Source organism: Musa acuminata, chromosome BXJ3-4, assembly GCF_036884655.1.
Source record: "Musa acuminata AAA Group cultivar baxijiao chromosome BXJ3-4, Cavendish_Baxijiao_AAA, whole genome shotgun sequence".
NCBI lineage: Eukaryota > Viridiplantae > Streptophyta > Magnoliopsida > Zingiberales > Musaceae > Musa > Musa acuminata.
The window spans coordinates 4,496,946-4,511,103 of record NC_088352.1 but is presented as its reverse complement, the minus strand read 5'-3'; the positions used below and the strand labels follow the sequence as shown (position 1 = coordinate 4,511,103).

Sequence of the window (14,158 nt, the reverse complement as noted above, 5' to 3'; positions counted from 1 at the left end):
GCACATGTTACATTTACCTTCACAAATGTACCACATTTATATCATGCAAGTATATGAGTATATGCAAAGCTCATAAATATTGCTAAGGAGAATGTAATTTTGTTATTGAATGTGACATTCATAGATGTTGCACATGTCACATTTACCTTCATGAACACAAAAGGCATGCAATTTTGTGATTAGATCCAACTTCATAGATGTTGCATATCTCATATTTACCTAAAAAAATGTACAAAAATTATCACACATTAATGAGAAATTCATAATTGCTTCACATGTCACATTTACCTCCAAAAATTATTGCTTGTCAAGTTTGTCAGAGAGGATGTAATTTTGTGAGTAGATGCAAAATTCAATAATATTGTTGCACATCTCACATTTACCTTCACAAATGTACAAAACTTATCTCACATTTATGAGAAATTCATAAATGTTTCACATGTCACATTTACCTCTAAACTTCTCCCTTGTCAAGTTTGTCAGAGAGGATCTGATTTTATGATTACATGCAAAATTCATTAATGTTACACATTATCTTCACAACTGTACAAAAATTATCTCACATTTATGAGAAATTCATAAATGTTTCACATGTCACATTTACTTTCAAAACTTATTCAAGTTTGTCAAATATGATAAATGCAAAATTCAATAATGTTGCACATCCCACATTTACCTTCACAAATGTACAAAACCTATCTCACATATTTATGAGAAATTCATAAATGTTGCACATGTAACATTCACCTCCAAAATTTATTCCTTCTCAAGTTTGTCAAATGGGATGTAGTTTTTGCTTAGATGCAAAATTCATGAATGCTGCACAACTTACATTTACCTTAACATATGCACATTTATGAGAAATTCATAAATGTATCACATGTCACATTTACCTCCATAACTTATTCCTTGCCAAGTTTGTCAGAGTGGATGTAGGTTTGTGATCAAATGCAAAATGCATAAATGCTGCACATGTCACATTTACAAATATACAAAACATATGCCAAGTTTGCTGAGAGAATTTACCTTCAAAATGTACAAAACTTATATCACATTTATAAGAAATCCATAAATGTGTCACATGTCACATTTACCTCCAAAAAAAACTAATTCCTTGTGAAGTTTGTCAGAGAAGATATAATTTTGTGATTAGATGCAAAATTCTTAAATGTTGCACATCTAACAATTACCTTCACAAATACACAGAACTTATCCCTTGTCAAGCTTGCCAAAGTGATCACATATTAAAATATTAATTAATTAACCATGTCATATATAAAACTGCCCAAAAACTTAAGCAAGAGAGGAAAATTAAGAGCATTCAGGTTTCCAAAAAGCCAAACTACAATGGCCAAAGAGCAACTATTTTATCTTCAAAAGTCAATGACATGATAAGATCAAACATATCGTTTGTTTTATGATGAGGCATTCATGCATTAGCCACAACTTGTAAATGATGAGAGAACCATCCATCCATGGAGAGAAAGATTACTATAATATGTAATCTGTGAAAAGGTATTGTTATCTTAAGAAATTATTTATCCTGACCTAATAAAATCTGGTGTGTAATTGAAGAATTTAACTTTCAGTGTCAATCATGATTAGCATCATTAATCAATTACTTTGGTAAGAGAGCCTCTATTTCCTCCTCTTGATGTTGCTGCTGTTGCTGGTGCCCTAATGAAAGCCATTGTAGGAGCTGACTCTACTGTGCCTTTAAACAATCTCTTCTCTTGGTGAACAACACCTTTCCTGTTGAGCAAGTTTAGCAGATATCTGTAGTTATTATAATTGTAGCATTGGAAAATAAACTTCAATCTAATTTTCTTGTTTCTTGTATATCTATATCTAAAGAAATACTATGAAAAGATGTGTAGGAGGATAATAAAAAAGTTCAATTGAATAAGAGCACCATAAAAAATGTATAAACCTTAGACTATATGCATGACTTTCATGTATCCTTGAGTCCTATAAATTTGATGATGTTAAATGTATTTAGAGAAATTTTGAGGGTAAATTCTAAAAAGAAAATTCTTATTTCACATGTAATGATTCAATTTTAAAAAAATTCTTATAGAACATCATTTTTTTTATATGATTGTTATGTCCCCATTGGTCATCATGTATTTGCCTTGTTAGTTATATTTCTTTGTCGAATACATCCAACGATGAAGGCGTATTGACTCTCGTCAAACCTCGTTAGACCAATGATAAAGGGTATAAGTGAGTGTGGGCTACAAGTGATGATGAAAGCACACCCCCTCCTTCCTTGTCGAAGTGGGGGCGATTAGCTATTAATGATCACAAAGATTATGTCTTTGGTAATGAGTCTAGTAAAGTTCAACAAGAATCATTGTGCCTCTATCATTAGGTACAACAAGGTTCGATAGAAGTTGTTATGCCTTTATCGTTGGGTCTAATAAGATCTGAGAAAGGGACCCGCTTAAAAATAAAAACAATCGACATGAGAAAATGATGATGGTATAACAAAGGACAAAGTGGGTTTGGTGGAGATAAAAGATAAAATGATTTTTTTTTTCACGTAACTAAAGATGCTCTACGAGAATTTTTAAAATTGAGGGCTCTTTGAAAAATTCTCAAACTTTATTTTTTTTTTCTAAAAATTCATTCAAATTTTGAATGAAAATTATATTGATTTTTATCATATCTTCCTTCCCAAAGTTCATAAATTTCAATACTTCTATCAACTCTCAATTTTATCGTTGTTTCACTATATCTTTAGGAGTTGTTATTGGATTATATTACTAATTAACTAACTTTTATGATCAAATATATTTTTTTATGATGATTTTTTTTGTGATCGAAAATTTATATCTTCTTGTGCCCATGTGTTTATTGATTTTTCTATGTTTTCATTTCTTAATCAATTTTGATGTATTTTTAAATATAATGAGAAAGAATTATGGAATTTCATATTTAAAAAAATAAAATACACATTAAATGTGTAAAATATCCTATTTCTAAGATATTTCTTCACAAAAAACTTTTTTCTATGATCTTTGTGTGTGTGTTTTTTGTGTACCCATCATTTAAGTCATAAAAAAGTAATATAAATTATCACATAAGATTTTTCCATAAGATTCATTTTCATATTATAATCTCCTCAACTCTACATTATGATATATCTTTGTGTAATATTCATGAATAACCCCTACTTGAATCCTTTGGTACGTTTAATACTAAGTTGACTGTGATATCAATTATTATGACCTAATCTGACATGTTAAATAATTTATTAACGTTGAGTTTGAATCTTACCCAAAATATTTAAACATAAGTTAATGGTAATACATCCATTATGTCCTTATAAATTGATCCAAAATTTTACTCACTTTTGAAATGAGATTAAACCAATATATTACATCCATATTAGCATTGAGTGATCATGGTTTAGTATTTAGGGTTTGGAGTTTTCATGCATGACACTACCCTTGCTCATGAAACTTGCATCACCCGTCCTTAAGTGTGCAAGTAGGGTTGCAGAGACTTTACTCCTTGCCAAAACATCACAAGATGCATAGATTGTTGGTTCCATAGGATTATTGGAGAGATAAATTACTTGGTGTCTCAGCATGAAGATCCATGACGACCTGAGTTCAGTTGCAATCATCTTTCTTGACCTCCATGCTCCTCCAATTCACCATGCCTCACTTATCTTGGAAAACATTTCTTCCACAGTCTAAAATTGCTCATTTATGACTTGAGATATCAGAGTTGGAGTCACCAAAGTATCTCTCAATATTTAAAGGTAAAATTATATATTATGTAGATTGATTATATTGGCGAGAGCCTCCTACATTCGATACACTATTACTCTACAACTTATTTGTGCCAGTGAGGAATGTTGGATTGAGGTGATCCATGGTTGGCAATTGCAAGGTGATCTGAATAGAAACCCAGCTTCCCTTCGTTTGGCAAAATAGTTGCAGCTCAAGTCCAAAGCACAACTCTCACAACAACACACACAAGCTAGCAGCTGATGCTACCAAGGATGGATTCAATTCTCCTCTTCCTCAGCTTGGCTTCACATACTACGCTTAGGAGATTCTTCTTCTTACGCTTTGCTCTTTCCACCACAGTCCACACGAAAGCCACATCTAAAAGAACCCACTAATCGATCGCCAACTTATGATGGCAAAGTTCACCTCCAATTTGGTTTGGGATGAAGTATGATTTGTAATTCGATCGAGAATCTCGACTCGATGAATGACTTGGTTAGATGAAATTTTTCGAGTTCAAAATGTGTCTGATCATTAGATCCTTGTTTAGATATGTCATGCAAAACTCGTGTAGGGGCATAACTCGTAGAGTCCCTCCGATATTCAAGTTACTTTGCAACGTAAAAATAGACGAAGAGAGTTTGAAAAGTTTATATATGAAAAATAGTTGGAGATATTTTCTTTTTATAGTCATTGTTTTCTAAGAGTATTGAAATATCTAATTAATACATTATTATTTATAAGCCTCCACTTGTCACTTCGGATTTGCTATGGATAATTATCACATCATTTACCTCTCTTTTATTTATTTATTTTAGAATATTAACTATGGATAATATATTCATATAATATCTATCGTAACATAATATTTGTCATAAGAATTTGATTGTTGTTGCTATAGTGATTAGAGGATGATTCATCCGAGATGAATGCATCAAGCATAAAGGATGATATCATACTCATGCTCGTCCTCGTCATCGATATACTCTAATAATATTTTTATCCAAGATGAAGATACATTGTATAATAAGAGCATATCGAGCATTTTAATATTTTGAATGTGTGCAAAATATTTGATCCGATTATAATGCATTGAACAGATATTCCATTAGAAAGTCATTAGAAATCCGATTAATATATTCCCATGGCTTAAGCTGCTCCTTCAGCCATCTGCAGGTATAAACTACACAGGAAAAAAACACAAACAGTTGGTGAGCATAAAACCGACATCTGTTGTCTCGCCCCTCGTTTCTCGCGCTTTAAAGTACACCAACCAAAACCAAGCACTTGGCGACGATCCATTTGATGCCCTTACCGGACACACCACGAGGGGCATCTCTTCTTATTCGCGACTCGAGTCACCGCTTGTCGAACGACGGACGGTGCTGGCAAAGCGCTCCCCGATTCGCGCGAGGCGTTGAGTCGTAGCGTAGGCCGTCACATAAATCGTACGTTTCGTCTCATCTTCCTTTTCTTTGCTCTCTCTCTCCATATATGTATGTGTATATATATATATATATATATATACATATGCCTTGGTCTGTCTTTCTCGCACCAGATTGATCGAAACCGACGGCGGTGGCATAATTCGTCCGAGATAAGGATTAGGGTTAGGGTTGGGGGCTTGTTGCTTGGGTCGATCGTAAGAAGCGCAGGGCGAAGGAGGAGCGGCGAGCCGGCGACTGACCGATCGACCATCATGACGGGGAAGGCGAAGCCGAAGAAGCACACGGCGAAAGAGATCGCCGGGAAGATCGACGCGGCGACGACGAATCGGGGCGGGGGCAAGGCGGGGCAGTCGGATCGGTCGGGTCAGGACAAGGGCGGCCACGCGAAGCTCGAGTGCCCCCTGTGCAAGATCACCGCCCCCGACGTCAAGTCCATGCAGATCCACCATGACTCCCGCCACCCCAAGATCCCCTTCGACGAGTCCAAGCTCATCAATCTCCACACCACTTGTGTCCCCGAAACCTCCAAGCCCCGCCCCGGCGTCCGCGGCAGCTTCAAGAAATAGCACCCCCCCCCCCAATTCCCTGCCATCGTCGGTATACTGCTTGTAATTTGTTCCTCTATTTGCCCTTACTTTGCCGCTGCTAGTTACCATTAGTATGACACCTATCATCATCCGCTAGATCATCGACTCTTCCGGACTTTTCTTATCCGTGTGCACTTAAAGGGATCGGTCGTCATGTGTTCCTATGTTTGATATGGCAGTCGAATATAATGTTTGTGTCGTGAAGAGAGGTTAGGACATGTGAATAAGTTGTGATCAGTGGGATGCTTAAACTAATAATGCCTGTGTTATTCCTATATATATCACTCTTCTGAAGTCACTTTTACGCCTCTATTGCCTTGTTTTCTGTTCTTTTGCAGATTTTCCCTGGAAAAGTTGCAATTTTTTTTTAATCTATGTTATCATTGAAACTGGTTCTTGTCTGTGTGGAAACTTTGGTTACAATCTGAAATTTTTTGTAGGCCTTGTGTTTTTATGTTTATAGATCACATCTGCGTGATTGATGCCTGATAAGATAGTCATATGTCCAAGTATCTGAGATAGCAATTTTTGTTGGTTAGCTAAATTACACTGGGAAGAGTAAGGATGAATCTATGTTATGTTTGTGGTGCAAACTGTTTAAAAGGGAACCAGAAGGATTTCTAATGGAAGGCTCTGTTTCTCGAAATGATTCTGTGAGTACATCAGTTGTTGCATGAGGTAATATTATAGCAGTGGTATTTGGGATGTTATGATAGTTTCTGGAATCTTGTTCTGCTAAAGTTCTTCTGTGTTAGCTTTGAAATCCAAGATCCAGAAAAATAAAAGGAAGTGCGATGATTAATGGAGTTTGGCTTTAAACTCTGATTTTTGGTTTTAGTGGAAGTAAACATGGTAAAGAGCTTTGACTGCTAATAAGCCCCATATCTTTTTGTAAGCTCATCTCGCATGCTCTTGCTTTCATGAAATTCAACAGATGGCAGTGAAGAGACTGGTTTTACCTCATACTACGCTTGCCGAAGGCATCAAGTACCTCGACTGCCCTTTCAGGGTGGAAACCCCTTATGCTTGCTTATGAGTTGGAACTTCAAACCAGAAATTACGGCCTTACATGCGAAACCAAGTACTGATACACATGTGCCATGTTGTGTAGTGGCATGCCAATGTCATGTATCATTTGCAATTGTGAATAATGAACTTAGTGCATGATTAATAGTTATATGGAAGTTGCAATCTTTTATTGGATTTATTTTGCAAGTATTACATGAAATTTTCTCTTACATATTCATTTTGAAAAGGTGAGAATCATGATCCTTTTTAGTAATGGTCTTTATAGATGAGTGGGGGATAGAATCTGCTTGAGGATTACTACCAAAGGAGATGAGGTTGTATGAGTTAATTGGATCTGTGATCTGTTAGGCATTATATGTCGGGTGTGCTATGCCTACAATTTGAACTTCTGTTCCTATAGAGTTTTGTCTAGTACTTCATATTACTGGTTTCTATTTTGATGTAGAGCTAAGAGAAGCTTCACATGAATACTATAGAAGATATTATTCATGAAGCATAACTAGGTCCGATTGCACTGTGTCTAACAGAGTATGTAAGATTTTTTGTTTCTTTTTAGTGAGTATTTGTCTGAGGAAGAAGAAGAGCTTAACCTGCTGCTCTGTGCGAGCGAAATAGGTTGTATTCATCACATTCAGAAATGCAAGCATCTTATGCACTTCCCATGTGGTTCCATGATTCTTCTGCCACTTATGTGATGCTTCATCTATGGATACCTTACCACATTGTTTGTATGGATTCCACATATTTAGCCTAGCATTGGTTTATCAGTCAAAATTCTATGGGACTCGAGTGTTTTTTTTTTTACATGTTCTGCAAAGTTAGAAGAATATGGAGAACCAAATGTTTGATTTTGATCCACAAGCTGTGGGTTCAACCTACTTTTTATACTTACATCCTGTATCAGACTTAAGTTGCAAGTGGTTTTCATTCTCCTTACTTTATGAATCTTTTTGAAGTCTTATATGCTTTGATAAGGATTTAATATTAAATACAATTGTGATTCTTGATGATAACACCTTTTAATGTGATGCTGATCATGATTTTGTTGCCAAGGTTCCTCAAATCTGCAAGTTGGATTGTTTGTGGGTTAGTTTCAGATGCTTCTTTATCTCTTACAAGTTTTCAGCAAGCATGCTTCAATATACTAATAACAATTCAGCGGTTCACATCACACACACAATTAATGTTTTGGTGCATCAATAATAACCACTGGACCTTCCACTTTTTTCTTGTATGGTACAACTCTCTATGAAGGAATAATCGTGCATTTACCTGAGCTTTCTGACGAAAAATAACACAGTCCGATAAAGAACAACCTATCATTGTCCATGAGGCAATCCCCAACTGTTCCTTGGCATCCGATGCGTCAGGTGCAGATTGATGGACTCCACAGGAGATCCCTGTAGCTGATTCCATCTTCTCGTAGCCAGCCCAAGTGACCCAGCATAAGCCGATCCTGATCACAGGCCAAGTAAAAACAAAGTCGATCTCTAATTGAAAAACTATAGGGAAAGCAATAGCTAAATGATCAAAATATACAGATATAATAATAATATATGTCTCATGTTATGTCACACCTTTTATCAGCATCAGTATATTAATGGCATCCTAAGTGTAAGGATGATAATGGATCGTATAAATACTATTTCGCTCAGTATTATTGTCCTTGAAAGATCAAATATTTTAAGCTGATCATTATTATTATTAGTCTGTAGATGAAAGCTCCCTTACGTACGACTTCGCTCGCGATGGACTGACGCGGCATACATGCGGAGGCAAAACGCGCGGCGTCGGAACGGTGCGTCTGCTATGTGCAGCGCAATTCGTGACTCGAACCTGTCGTGCTCCATCGCCGATTGTGGTTCCGTGTCTCAAGTCGTGCCGTGAAATCGGCGCCTCGCTGTACGAAGGGGGATACAGAAGAAACCCTTGTTGGCCTTGCTGTATTATTCGCGTCGTTTGGAACTTGAGTGAAGGGTGAGTGAGAACCATGGCTAGGGTTTTGGGTGGCTGCAGGGCCCTCATGGCGGCGGCGAAGGCGGGGGCAAAGGTGGAGGCCCCCGCCCCGAAGGCTGCCGGCAAAGCGACCGCCGGCATCCTCAAGCCGCTCCCCGTCTCCCGGGCCATGGAAAAGTTCGTCGGTGCCTCAGAGATCTCGCGTACCGGGGCCATAAAAAAGATATGGGATCACATCAAGCTCAACCAGCTTCAGGTCGTAATCCCTTCGTGCTTTGAATTACCTAAGTCCCCATTCTTCTGTGATTTAGGGTTTAGGGGTTTAGGGTTTATGGTTAGTGCAAGATATATTTGGTTCTCTCTCGAATTAGTATTCACTTAGTTCGATACCCTGCTATTTTCCTGTTCTTGGTTGCTGTGGTAACTATTATACCTACTCATCTGCTGTCTAAAATCTGGATAGGAAAACAAACAGGTGGTGATCTTTTTGTTTCTGCTAAGGAGTCCTGCTTCTATTAAGTATCACATATTCAAATTTTAAGACAATCCTGAAATTGGCATCCGATAGTTCTTTTCCTCCTGCTAGGGAAGAAATAAGAGAAATGATGATAGTGTGTGGATCTTATTGAACATTCTCTCAAAAGCAGTTGACACTGATCTGCATCAGATAGAGACTTTAATATCTGGATGTTGTGATTGGGGTTTCTCTAAAAATTGCCATCTGCTTTCCCTATTGTCCAAAACATAAGAATATATCACTGAGCTTCCTTCTCTCTATGATGGAAAAATGATGTATTTAGATCCCCCTATAGAAGATCTTCACAAGAAGTAACAATGCATTACATTACCTGAAATTAGGAAATTTTAATGCTCATTTTGTTGCATTTTAGCCAATTTGGAGGGATTACTCCTTAGAAAAGAGTATTTGCAATATTAGTTTGTCTATTTTTTTCTTCTCCACTAGCAAAAGCTGCATTATCTCTCATATACAACAGAAGTATAATTATTGGTACTAAATTATTCTACTAGTTTGTTGATTGGGAAAGGTGATTCTTTAAAGGAAAGCCTGTGGCTAATTGAAATGCTCTCTGAGCTGACATTCCAATCATGCTCTTCTTGGTGCACGGATTACACAAAAGGCTAAAGACCTTTTGATATGTGATCTTTCCATAGTATTCATGTGATATACCTAAGAGATGTGCAACGCGGTTGTGCGATTGCTGTTGATTAAACATATATATGATGTTAATAGATTTTGCATGTGTATAGCCAGCAGTCTGGTTCTTGAAATTTGTTCTTTGCTGATTACATTTGTAATTCAAATGCAGAACCCATCAAACAAGAGGGAGATTCAGTGTGACATGAAGCTGAAGAGTATATTTGATGGAAGAGACAAAGTTGGGATGTTGGAAATATCAAAGCTGATTTCTCCTCATTTCCTCAAGCCTAACTGAAATCAACGACGGAGTCATATTGGTGTTTTCATGTTTGTGTTTTGCTCGTAGTTTTGGTATCACATAACGAGTAATCAGGATATCATTGGCAGTGTTTTTTATTTTGAACTCTCCGCCATCTCCATGAACTATTTGGCTTTTCCTGTGGTTATCATCCTTTGGTTCATCTTTTCTCGGATATTGATATGTTTTTGGATCATCGAAGCTTGATACCATTTTAGCTTTAGATTTTTGTCTTTCCAAATTACATCGAGATAGCCATGTTTGCAGACTTGATTTCACAGGTTCATGTCAGTCTTCTGCCAGATGCTGGAATTTGATGCCATTTGAAATGCAAATGGTACCACTGAGGGATTTGTGTAAGTTAATTATTTTAGTTTCCTAAACTTGTATGATATCTAAGCTTAAACCATGTAAGAATCGATATCGGTTAAGGTTCAAATCTATTTTGGATCGAACTATTGACCTGGTTTTTGGTCAGTTCTTTGATTCCAATCGAACTTGAACCGAACTGTGACGCCTAAGTTGAGACATCATCAGCTAAATATTAGAATCCCACGATCAAAAGTTGATTCTAATTGAGTGGCACTACGCAAGCCTTGGAATTTTTAAGGAGAGGAGATAGATATATTTGTAAATGGTCCTTCAACTTTTGAAGATAGTGAAAGCTCTCTGATATTGCAATGGAGAAAAATCTTCATGTTACAAATATTTCTAGGAAGAACAGTTTCTTCCTATTCTTTCTCCAATCAAGTAATTAAGTCAAAAGGTGATGTGCCCATTTCTCAAGCACAGATGGAGAACCATACCAAGGCCTCGTTGTGTCATCAGAACCCACTGGAGAGTGATACACACCATCCAAGCTGATATTTAGTGCACCTTCTAAATGCGCAGACACTTCAGGAACAACACCATCTCCCCAAACATCAGCCTCTCCACACACCTGCAAACAGGATGCCTGCCATTAGTTTGAAACTATCTTGGTGGAAGCATTTTTTCACATAAAAGAAAACCTGAATCTAAACTTCTTTTCCACAAAGGTTATCAACTTAATTGAAAGAGTCCGGTTTTCTTAACCATGAAATCAGAACATGGTAAGCAAAGACAACAATCTGTAATTGATGCTACTAGCTAACATAGTCTACTAGTCATTCCCGATATCATAAAGAAATTACAGCTTCCAAACCAAACCATGATGGATCCTCCGACTTATATGCATGCAACATCACATATCTGCCGTTCAAATGAATATCCTTATACCTGCTTATAACCTTGACCGATAAAGCGAGCGCGTAAATTGGGGGTAGCTGAGAGTGACTTCTTGTTGCCATTATCTTTGATCAACTCAGAATCATTTGGCTCCTCATCAACTGGATTCAAATTATTGGTAGTGTCCTTGGAATTGCCAACCAGTCGAGCTCCTCGGATATACCTGCAAAAGTAGCGAGTTAGGTTAGACTCGGTGTAATATGCAGCCTTGCTATCGTTACTTGTTTCTCTCCCATCCAATTATCTGTCGCTGTATAGTTGATTATCGAACAAAGATTCAAGTGGAAGTTAGAACTTTCATGTTTCAAATCCTTCTCAAGAGAGTTGCCCAAGGTAATATGACATAATACATAACATACCATATGTTGGACTTTTTTTGGTGGTATCACATATTACTCATGCCTCATCCAATAAAGCAAACATCTTCAAAATATGAATCTGATCAATACCAGATATCAGCTTAAATCTAAAATTATGTAATGCCATAGTGTGCATATGACACTGCTAAGACTGACACACTAGAATGCTCAGCTTGCTTATTGTCAAATGTGTATATGTGCAGCAGAATATATGCAACAGGAGACCAAGTATTCAAATTAATAATTGCATGCCAAATCTTATCGTTGAATTTGTGCAACACCGATAAAAGTACCTTCCTGCGAAACATATGTATTTTAGTTCTGGTGTATAAACAGCGGGTGCACAGTTGTTTTCAACATAATCCAGCAGGCCTCTGGTTTGATCGATGACTCCAGGCAAACCCTTCGGTGGTGCCCTGAAAATATCAGACGATCGGTTGATCGAGTAGATGAGGAATCATCAAAAAGAGAAACAAAAGCCCTAGAAATTCATCATGAGATTTGTATCCCTCGAGTACCTGGATTCATATCCTACAGGTGTGATTACAGTAATTTCAGTGAGTCTGAGCTTAATTGAAAGTCAAATTTTACATTCGCTCGATGAATCGCTTGGGCGAAAACCAATTTCCACAACGTTGTCATTTTAAGCTAATTGATGCAAAATATGTACATGTCAATACTATCATATGGTAAATTGTTTTATTTCAGTGATCAAAATATGATGAAAGTAGTAAAGGAACCACAGAAACCATACGAGTGAGGGGATCCAAGAGTTAGAAGCAAGGAGATGTTAGATGCCCCAAATTCTTCCAAGTACAAACGCGCAAGCCATCCTCCTGCCGAATGACCTATAAGCGATATCTTCCCATCTGCATAGAGTTAAAAACGAAGTTTCACATCTCATTGTCCCAAACCAAAACATGGAAAGTGAAAAGTGCAAAACCAAGCTTATTAACAACAATGCTCAACTTGTTAAGGAAAACAGAGCAGTTTAGTCTATTGCGAGTAAATCAACCATTCATTTATCTTGGAGAAAGCAACTCTATTGCTACATTGGATGAAGCTTGTCAGCAGTAGTTCACACTGCAGCACACTTTCCGTGATGACTTCCACAACAATCTAATGCAAGGCATTAACTTTCAACTTTGAATTCTAATGCAAGGCTTCTTTGCAACAACCAATCGGTGAGGGCACGAGCCACCTAACATCCGATCTAAGAAAACCGCGAAAGAAACGAGATCAATTTAGCCTGAATCGAAACAAAATCTACCAAGATTTTAGGACAACCAACTCTCTAGCTACACATTATGTGGATCTTTCCACCAGAAATTTCAAGTATATTACACATATCAGTTCCTGATCACTCGAAGACGGAAAGATTTGAGCTTGCTAAGAAAGAACAGGTCGGAATGTCCTACAATGGCACAGGAAATCTATCAAACAGCTTCAGTTCAATCAAACGCCTGAGGAGATTACCATCTGCCAAGAGCTGCTTAGCCTCGGCCACGGCCTCGTCGACTCTCTCAAGGTACCTGACAACGAAGAGCTAATAAGTGGACAAAGAGACCGCAAGAAACAAGCCAAGAGCTCTCGACCACCGGTCGTCTGTTGCATTGATCGGACCCAACGGCGAAGGAACGGCGCGGTACCAGTCGAGGACGGGCCGCGGGCGGAGGGTGCCCCTCCAGTAGTTGGGGTCGAGCAATCCGGCGGCGTTGCGGAGCCAGTCGACGCGAGAGACCTTGGTGACCACCGACGGCACGCCGTACACCTCCCTAAGCGTCGACACCAGGTCCTTGTAGTCCCCGGTGTTGTTGCCCAGTCCCTGCGGTCCACGAAACAAGTCAACAAAAGATAGCACGTAATCATGCTCAGATAGGGAGGAAGAGAGAGGTCAACGGGAAGAATAACGACGGGGCGGGGGGCGGCGAGAGAGGTGGTGGAGGCGGGGATGGTGGAGGTGACGGTGAGAGTCGAATGAGGAGGTGTAGGGAGGAGAGACATGCTTCCCGGGTCCAGGTGTTCGACTTTGGTCCCAGAGAGAGCGAGACCAGAAGATAGAAGGATAGAAGCAGGCGGTGGTGGTGGTTTGTGGTCAAGTGGGGCGAGATGGGACGTAAGGTTACCAAAATTTTTATTATTAATGTATAAATATACAGAAAATATTTTATAATTACATTTTTTAAAAATAATAATAAATAATAAATAAATAAATAAAATTTAATACGATTTTACCAAAAAAATATAAATAAAATATAATTGCTCTTTATTTAACAAAAGATGTTAAGTTGCACTTTAGGCTAAAAATATAATCGA

The 14,158-nt window shown here is 37.9% G+C and overlaps 3 protein-coding genes across 3 annotated transcripts; 2 read left to right on the top strand and 1 right to left on the bottom strand.

The window, feature by feature from the left end:
• The first annotated feature begins 5,274 nt into the window (after positions 1 to 5,274).
• LOC103980708 (protein METHYLENE BLUE SENSITIVITY 1) lies at positions 5,275 to 6,073 on the top strand. The gene has a single exon (XM_009397177.3). The coding sequence runs from the start codon at positions 5,440 to 5,442 to the stop codon at positions 5,752 to 5,754; it is 315 nt and encodes a 104-aa protein (XP_009395452.2). The 5' UTR covers positions 5,275 to 5,439; the 3' UTR covers positions 5,755 to 6,073.
• Positions 6,074 to 8,740: 2,667 nt separating this feature from the next.
• On the top strand, positions 8,741 to 10,440 carry LOC135636033 (protein TRI1-like). Its single transcript, XM_065147563.1, has 2 exons — positions 8,741 to 9,016; positions 10,089 to 10,440. Exons 1-2 carry the CDS (start codon positions 8,795 to 8,797, stop codon positions 10,212 to 10,214), a joined length of 348 nt encoding a protein of 115 aa, XP_065003635.1. The 5' UTR covers positions 8,741 to 8,794; the 3' UTR covers positions 10,215 to 10,440.
• Positions 10,441 to 10,873: 433 nt separating this feature from the next.
• LOC135635794 (uncharacterized) lies at positions 10,874 to 13,942 on the bottom strand. The gene is made up of 7 exons (XM_065147133.1): positions 13,742 to 13,942; positions 13,492 to 13,667; positions 13,319 to 13,374; positions 12,597 to 12,711; positions 12,136 to 12,258; positions 11,475 to 11,646; positions 10,874 to 11,157 (listed from the first exon to the last, which is right to left on the bottom strand). Exons 1-7 carry the CDS (start codon positions 13,844 to 13,846, stop codon positions 10,972 to 10,974), a joined length of 933 nt encoding a protein of 310 aa, XP_065003205.1. The 5' UTR covers positions 13,847 to 13,942; the 3' UTR covers positions 10,874 to 10,971.
• Positions 13,943 to 14,158: the final 216 nt, after the last annotated feature.

What these genes read in the sequence shown, in the direction of transcription:
- LOC103980708 (XM_009397177.3), top strand. Translation starts at nt 5,440, where the DNA reads ATGACGGGGAAGGCGAAGCCGAAGAAGCACACGGCGAAAGAGATCGCC.
- LOC135636033 (XM_065147563.1), top strand. Translation starts at nt 8,795, where the DNA reads ATGGCTAGGGTTTTGGGTGGCTGCAGGGCCCTCATGGCGGCGGCGAAG. An exon ending in TCAAGCTCAACCAGCTTCAG is followed by an intron (nt 9,017 to 10,088) that starts GTCGTAATCCCT and finishes ATTCAAATGCAG; the next exon opens with AACCCATCAAACAAGAGGGA.
- LOC135635794 (XM_065147133.1), bottom strand. Translation starts at nt 13,846, where the DNA reads ATGTCTCTCCTCCCTACACCTCCTCATTCGACTCTCACCGTCACCTCC. An exon ending in TACATATGTTTCGCAGGAAG is followed by an intron (nt 11,647 to 12,135) that starts GTACTTTTATCG and finishes CTACTTTTGCAG; the next exon opens with GTATATCCGAGGAGCTCGAC. An exon ending in TCGGTCAAGGTTATAAGCAG is followed by an intron (nt 11,158 to 11,474) that starts GTATAAGGATAT and finishes TCCTGTTTGCAG; the next exon opens with GTGTGTGGAGAGGCTGATGT.